Source organism: Lycium ferocissimum, chromosome 12 (genome assembly GCF_029784015.1).
Source record: "Lycium ferocissimum isolate CSIRO_LF1 chromosome 12, AGI_CSIRO_Lferr_CH_V1, whole genome shotgun sequence".
Lineage (NCBI taxonomy): Eukaryota > Viridiplantae > Streptophyta > Magnoliopsida > Solanales > Solanaceae > Lycium > Lycium ferocissimum.
The window spans coordinates 26,235,467-26,244,252 of NC_081353.1; the positions used below are offsets into that span (position 1 = coordinate 26,235,467).

Sequence of the window (8,786 nt, forward strand, 5' to 3'; positions counted from 1 at the left end):
TTTAAGAAATAGACGTACAGAGTGTGTGTTTGCGCGCGTTTGAAAACAACTCATCTTCCACTAGTCCCATAGTTACATGTTAAAAAAGGATCACCAATTTAAGGATAAAACCAATTTAATCTGTGTTCACTTTAAAGGGAAGGGAAAATGTTCACCTCTTTTTCTGGAGAATCTTACAGACACTTTGTTATTCTTTCCCTTTTCTTTCTTTTAGTCATTTGTTGAGTTTCCCTTTTTTCTTTTTTCTCCATTTGTTGCCACAACTTTTCGAGATCTTTAGGCACACTATGCACCTTGAAAGTACTTTATTTTATCATCCAAACAGGGCTTTACTAGTTTTTTTTTCTAATATTTTCAGAACTGGCAAAACCAAATGTGGATCCACTAACACAAAGCTAGAGCACTTAGCAAGAAAAATGCTTTCATTTGACAAGCATTTGATGTAAAATGTGTATTACATATATTGCAAATGTAAGAACCTATTTTTCTCATTACACAAAAATCAACTGATAACATAAACTAGCTGAGGTCTAAAACTAGCAAGTTGAAGCAAGACGAATAAGTTACCGTGTGAGACTGTGGCAGGCCTATCTTGGGGCAAAAATCAAGAAAAGAGAAAAAAAAATTGACAAATGAAGAGAATCATCGCGTTGATCGCTGACAACCTCCTGGGAGAAGGAACCGAAACTTATCTGCATTTTCAATGACGTATGTTGGAAGGTGAACTGCAGATGCTGAGCGAGGTATTGATCCCATTTTCTTGATCAATTCTTGAAAAGAATATTCCTCAGGTAACATGTCATAAAGATCAGCTCCCTCACATATCATCTTCTGAATCCTAGAATACTCTAAAAAGTTTTTACGTCGAACTCTGTCTGCGTGACTGTAACCAGTCATTTTGAATACAAAATCTTGCAGATGCCGAAAGCAAAAGCTACAATGCCAACCAGCATCAGAAAGTATAAGATCCGTTTGGCGGGAATGTCTATACTTAGTCCACCTGTTGTAAATGTGAACAGTGGCACGCCAGCTACTATAGTCGACAGGGAACTCAAAGGAGTACATGTAATGCCTAAGCTCAAGATGTAGCACGGGAGGCACCCCTTCGCACCACTGAAGAAGTTTAATAGTGTGGTGGCTCGGGATTTCATCGGTGTCTGACATAATGAGGAGGTCATCTTCAAAGATACCAGCAGCATGAAGTAACCTGTAGAGGTGGCAAAATTAGTCCATGAAAACATAACCCACCCACCCGTCCAAGTTTGGGCTGATCATTGACCTGCCCATTTCTTAGCTCAGCCCATCAAAAATTGGGCTGATATGTAGCAAATTGATCCATGAGAAATCTTGTCAAAATATCTTCAAAAAGATTTTTTTTTTTATTTGGTATGTTATTTATAGCCATAATAAAGAAACAAAATAGTTCTATAAGGTTCTAAAGAATTATAAAAGAACAAACAAAGAAATTAAAAGATAGTAAGAATAGGGCAGGTTCGGTTAGGACCCGCTTTTTATCCATTTCAGTCCAAGTAACTTTTTGGCGGGTTATTTAGCCCAAATTGATTCATAAGAAATCTAGTCAAAATATTTTCAAAAAGATATTTTCTTATTTGGTATGTTATATCTAGCCATAATAAAGAAACAAAATAGTTTTATAAGGTACTAAAGAATTACAAAAGAACAAACAACGAAATTAAAACTTAGAACAGGGCAAGTTGGGTTATAACACGCTTTTTACCCATTTCAGCCCAAGTAACTTTTGGGCGGGTTATTTATTAACTCAGCCCATTTTAACCTGCCAAAATTTAGCCTAACACACCCATTTGACACTCCCTACTAACCTGTTCATGGCGATGCGCTGTTGTCCTTCTAGTTTAAAGGGATCTTCGTGGACCTCAGGGGACGCAATACGGCCAGGAAATACACCATGTACAATCTTATCCTTAGCAAATGCAAATCGTTCCCGATGGTCGGAGAAGTACAACGGCTTTGGGAGTCCGGTAAAAGTGGTGTTGGCTTCTAAGATGACAAATTTTGTAACATAAGGGTAGAGCTCGCGCCACCTTATTTCAAGCAAGTCAAGCTCATTGCTGAATATGATCCCATCAAATACACGACGTGGTTCAGGACGTAGGGTCCATCCATGTAGACGACAAAGATTATCCATAGAAACATTTTCAGCATAATAATGTGGCAAATGCTCGAACGGAGGTGGAGGTTCGTCCCAAAGTGGGCGGAAAAAATAAGAGATTTTATGGCCATGGAGGTATATGCCAAAGAGCAAAATCGGTACAAGTATCAAGAGCACGATAAAAATGACTTTTCCATGAGACCGTCTGGAGATAAGGCGGGGATGCCTTGGGGCCATCCGATACTTTTACAGTCTGCACATTTTCAGATGAGTTAGGAAAAAGGAAAAAAAAAGGAACTCTACTTATTCTGTAACTGAGCTTAAGTACATAAAGGAATTCAATATTTTAAGAAAGCTCTTGCAATGATAAATCAATAGAACTGAGAGATTTCACAATTTGCTAGTCCATATCCAAAGCATAGTACGTTTCAATGAAAATTCATTTGCTAAATTACATAATTGCTAGACAAATTGTCCTTGGAGCAACTTATAATGAAATCTAATAACCAGGGGACTGCATATACACACGCGTTTGCTCGCCAAGATTGACAAAATGTGCAGCCAGGCAATTCTTATAAATTGGGATTAGATATACATAATACATCACATGTATAGTGATGATAACTTATTTAAGCAAAGACGTCTATAACTGTTTATAGAAAAGTAGTATGCTTGCAAATCTATTGAATAGAAACTAGATCTCCAGATGAATGTGTATTGCTCACAAATTCACATGCATTGAGATCTATTAAACAAAGAATGCAGAGTAGATACTGAAGAGATTTTCTGTTGAGCTTTATCGAAAAGACAAACTCTAATTAGTATAGTTTGTTTTCTATATCTAAGTTGTTCTCTGATCTGATAGTTTGTGTTGGGAACAAACCCCTCAAATCCTTCCTATCACATCGGCAGTCTGCCACAATTCTACAAAAGTCAAAACTTATTTATGCTGCGTCCCCAAGGTGCAAAAGAATGGAAGAAATCTACTACATATAACATAATACCCAAGAACAAAAAAAAATCTTCAATGTTCTTGAGTGTTGACATAGCAAATAAATAAACCACACCTATCATGCCATATGAATATGGGAAAAAGGTTGTCAAACATTTCTATTAAATCATCACTCAAGACATTGGCCGTATGGAAACAGCTAGAAATCGAGGAAACCTGATATTTATCTGGGCAATATATCCACTGTGACTAGCTTATTTGTCTGTCAAGATTAAGCATATCTACCAGGGTAGGAGAACAGTATCCCAACTAGAAAATGTTCACACAATCCCTATGTATCCGTTACTAATTTCAGCGGGAACTTGAAGAAGTAAACGGTACTCAGTTCTCCAACTTATTCCCACTATGCATAGAAATTTTTTACATGCAACCAATATTATGTTGTATTCTTTTCCCATAAAGAATTAAATGGAGATTTGCATCTTACCACAAGTACCAAAGTTTAAGCTTGGAGGAGCCAATGTGAAAATCAAGACAAAATTTATCAAGAAGTGAACTAATATGATCCATCTTCAAGCCTCTTTGTCACCTTCTATAGCGACATTTGCCTCATATCGAGGCTTGCAAAAGTTTCTAATAAGAAGCCATTAAGGTATTATTAGCATATTTGTCCAACTGTGGCATGCAGTTCCAAGCAAATAATTCCATCCAAATGCTTCCCTGCAGTGAGTGACAAAGCAAAAAGAAAAACAAAAAGAATCAGGCTTTTGTGTTCTTGTAAAGAAAGAAATGAGACATCAGTTTCTTAAACCAAATTGGTTTGTTTTCTGCTATTCTAGCTTCAAGATCCGATTGCAACTTCGAATATGGAATTCAAAGAGATCAAATAGGAATGCATACTCTGAATCATAGAACTATAATGAAATATACGATCAACTAATATTTATCGAATATACGATCAACTAATATTTATCGAATTTATTGTCAAAAAAAAACTAATATTTATCAAATTTGAAAAAGAGTCGGAAGAAATGGTTCGTGCCTCTTACAGATAATTTTGTCAAACAACATTCTTGATTTTCATGGAAAAACAGCATCTTTTAACACAACAAACTGAGAGGCAAAAACACAGAACATCCTAACCAGAAACATGTTAATAAGGGTATTTCCGCTAAATGCTACTCAAAAAACATCATGAATATTGAAAATACAGCAATTTTTCCAGAAATCAATAAAAAACAGAATATACCAGGTGTGTTGAATAAGTGAAACAACCATACATGAATATACAGACAGCAATTTCCCAAGAAAATCAATAAACAGCAGAATATACTAAGTGTCTTTAATAAGTCCAAATTATTAAATTGTCATATCATTAAATTCCTTTCAGCTCAAGACTTAATATTTCCATAACAGCTTAAAGGGTAATACACAGATTTTACCAGAAGTTGAAATTTTTTGTAAAATCCACTTCATTTACAGCACTAATTAATAAAACCAACAAAACCCCTCAACATAAAAATCTGAAAAAAAAAAAAAAAAAAAAAAACTTCAAGATTCAATAAATATGAACATAATGAACAAGAAATGATGGTTTTGTAAATAAATAAAAAGACCCCACCTTTAATAGGAGCTGCAGAGACTGAAATAACCAGATTTCAGGGCCAAACTATAGGACAAATTGTCAATATGAATATATCCTATAGTGATCTTTATATATGTTATCAATGGCTATATATAATTTTTACAAAGAAATATGAGATTGGTATATATTATTATTATGCAAAAATATTTGTATTTTGTTTTGCATATTAAGAAAAAATAAAAAAGGAAAGAGAGAGGAAAAGCTTTTAGGACATTAATGGCATGTGACAACATAGGAGGGGAGAAGAGGGAGGCTTTGAAAAATGAAAATGGAAGAAAAGAGTTTGAATTGTGTACGTGCATTACTATGATAAGGCCTATAGTCTATACCAATCAAAATGATTTTAGCAATCTATTTATAGTTTATAATTATAATACCTGTATTTTGATGTTGGAACTCCAACATAATACTAATGATTAGAATTTAGATCCATCAAAACTTTAATGTGAATTTAAAGATAGATCTAACTATGAAAATGACACGTAATTAAAGTTTGGTTCCTTTTATTTGTCATGGTTCCTAAAATAACTGGTCCAAAATATACTTTTACTTGTCGTTCTTTTTTTACAATAAATGATTTTACTTCATTAACGCATAAACGGTTCGAAAGAGTTAAAAGATGCATCAGTATTACTTTTACTTGTCCACTGTAACTAAAAATAAATGTTCATTTTTACTCCCTCTGTCTCATAGTAGCTATCCACATTACTATAAATACCCCTCCCAAAATACTTGTTCATTTACAAAATCAAGATATAATTAATTAAGTTTTCCCTACTTTGTCCTTAACACTAATTTTTTTTTAAAGTAACCAATATTGATTAGAGTGTAATTAATTGTAGAGAGATAAGGGTAATGCAGTAAAAAGACACTTTCAGTTATGAGTTCTTAAAGGGGCTGTAAAGGGGAAAGTGGACAAGTAATAAGGAACGGAGGGAGTACTTATTCAGTTTGAAAAATCAAGACATAATTTATCACTTAGTTCTTAATTTACCCTTATTACCAACCAGGTATAATCATTTTCCATCATTTTTCTCGAAATATTGATTTTATTATATTCAAGGGTGATATAGTAAACTTATAATCTTATTAATTACAATATTTTTTAAGGATGTACCAAGTCAAACATACAACATACCCAGTATATTTTCATAAGTGGGGTCTGGAGAGGGTAGTGTACGCAGACCTTGGGAGGTAGAGAGGCTGTTTCCGATAGACCTTCGGCTCAAGAAAATGAATGGAGGAAGTATTCCCTTCGGTCCATTTTACTTGTCGTCTTTATAAAAATAGATGGACTAAATAATTATCATTTTAAAAAATTAAGATATAATTAACTATTAGTTTTCACCTTTACGCTTATTCAATAATGCGGAGAGTGATTAATGTGGTGAAAAAGAGAGTAGTATTAAATTGAGATAAAGAGAAAAATAAAAATAATATTCTCAAATTACCCTTTTAGTTAATATATTGCATCCCAGAAAAATATGATAGGTAAAATGGACCAGAGGGAGTACTTTTCATTTTAGAAAAAGCAAGGTATAGTTAATTATTTTTTCATCTTTCCCTACTTTAATAAACATCGAGAAAGATAAATGCGGTGAAAGAATGAAGGATATTAAATGATGTGAATGAATGAATAAAGATAAATCGGCTAAAATTATATTTTTAATTAATATTTTTAAAAGGCGTGCAAACACAAACCTGATAATTATTGGATAGGAGGGAGTAGCTATACTTCTTTCATGCAAGAAAAAAGTTCAACGCTATGCTTGGAATAGGAACAAAAAATTAAAGCACTGTAATTATTATTATTATTAAAGGTACTGTAATTGTTTATTATTAGCACATGTAAAAGTTGAAACAGTTATGATCATAATTTTGTGCTTTTCAAAGTTACACATTAAACTTGAGGAAATAGTAAAGCCAAAATCATTTAACAAAATAGGTAGCTTTGACCTTGAAAAACCCCAACGAAACAATTGAAGTATTTTTTTTATTTAACTCCAGTATGGTGAAATTATATGTTAGTTTATGATTTTCAACAAGACCAATCGAGTAATTACATTATCAACTATAACAGTTAGGTTATTCAAATAAATATTCAATTGAGCAATTTTTACTAGTATTGAATATGTCCACGCTTCGCGTGGTTAAAAATATTTTTTCTTATAAAAATTGAATTAAAAAAAATTATGTAGATAAGTAAAATGAAGGTATATACATTAATGCCTACATGTAGTTTAAAACATTTGTTTCTATCAAGGAAATGAAATTTTACAATATAAATGCACAAAAAGTAGAACCAAAATGCTAATAAGCATAAAACAATAGATTTTCTTAAAAGAAAAAAAAATATGAAGAAAAGGAAAACAAAGGGGAATAGGAATATAACACCTGCTTGTTAACCTCGTACCTCTCTTTGTTCCGAAATATAAAATGGACCTAATTACCTGATATTAACAAAATAAAAGGAAAAAAGAAAGAAAGACAATATAAAATAATTTTACCGTCATAATGACTAAAAAGTAAGAGCATTATTTAGAAACTTGTTAAAATTTCTTGAAAATTAACATCATGATCCATTTTTATGCCTTATGAACTTATGCAAATTTGTACTTCTTCTATTGATCGGTACATGCACATTCATCATGTTTGATATAGAAATTTAAAGCATATTAAAGTCTGCTTATCAATAATCGTTTTAAAAAGGCAATAAAATGAGAATATAAGTTAAAGTATGCTAATATATAGCTGAAACAAGGCCTCGAAGCATTTATGGAAGAACTTGATAACTTAAAATAAGTAGGTATATATGTGAAGAAAAAAAATACAATTTTATATATATTCATGTATGAAAGATGAATTGGTGTAGTTACATTACCTTTATTGCACAAAATATGGGCAAAGAGAATTTTCATCTCAAATCTTTGAAAAATATGGACAAAATGGATATGAATAGTTAGTTCTTAACCAGACGGTCATTACAATTTAAGGAGATTATTTAATTATGATTGTTGAAGCTGTTACACCCTTCCTTTTGATAGGAATAAACAATTAGACATATGGAGTAATTTAATTGGAAAAATGAGAAGAAAATGGCAAAAACATGAGAAAAAAAAATCAAATCACTTTCTTGGCGTAATAGAGATACCACATCTCATTTCTAATGCCTAACTTAATTATATAATATATAGATAGATATAGATTCCTGTAACAAAAAATCGACTTAGGCCAAAAAGTCATTAGTTTTTAAGCATAATTAAGAGAATTAAAAAATATCTTTTAGTTTTTTAACATAACACGTTGAACATAATTAAGATTTTTCTAAAAACGAAACCATATTCACTTCAGCTAGACTTACATATTGCGTCCATCAAACACCTCATATAAGAAATTAAAGTGCTAAAGTACATCAACTCATGCCCTATAAAGAAAAAGAAAATAATCTTCTTGGTCAGCCTATAACCATACGTTTATTCATAAAACTTCAAAAATGATAGTTTCAATGACCGAATAATTCAACTAGGAATATAATATGGTACATCAACTTTTTATCTTCATTGCTGGAATTTTAGGCACCTCCGACAGCTTGCTGCTTTGTGACACAGTCTCTCTTTGAGTAGTACTTCCTGCATGCATGCATAAAGTTTATTAGAATCTTTCCATATTGTGTTGAAAAAGAATCTGTCAAAGATACAACAACAATAAAAAAAAATTGCAATACAACCAAAATTAAACAATAGATATGATACATTTTGAATCAACCCAAAAAAAGGGGATGCCCCATAATTTTATCTACTTGCTCCACCGGAAGTCCTAACCCCCAGCAAAAGAAGTGTCCACTTGTTCTTCTAACTCCTGGATGGCGTCGAATCTTTCTTATTGGATGAATAAATGGGAAGTGGAAGTCTGCTGCAAGAAGGAAGGGGAGGAGATCTTAGAGCCATATTTATACATTTATTCTGTTTTATTGCATAATAAATTATCATTAAATTACTAAATTAATGATAATGACTCTTGGGTTTTCTAAACTGAAATAGTTATTGGTAACTAATTCA

The 8,786-nt window shown here is 32.2% G+C and overlaps 1 protein-coding gene across 1 annotated transcript; it reads right to left on the reverse strand.

The window, feature by feature from the left end:
* Positions 1 to 625: 625 nt before the first annotated feature.
* Positions 626 to 4,990, reverse strand: LOC132039785 (uncharacterized). Its single transcript, XM_059430306.1, has 4 exons — positions 4,705 to 4,990; positions 3,571 to 3,803; positions 1,842 to 2,384; positions 626 to 1,207 (listed from the first exon to the last, which is right to left on the reverse strand). Exons 3-4 carry the CDS (start codon positions 2,366 to 2,368, stop codon positions 643 to 645), a joined length of 1,092 nt encoding a protein of 363 aa, XP_059286289.1. The 5' UTR covers positions 2,369 to 2,384; positions 3,571 to 3,803; positions 4,705 to 4,990; the 3' UTR covers positions 626 to 642.
* Between the last annotated feature and the right edge of the window lie 3,796 nt (positions 4,991 to 8,786).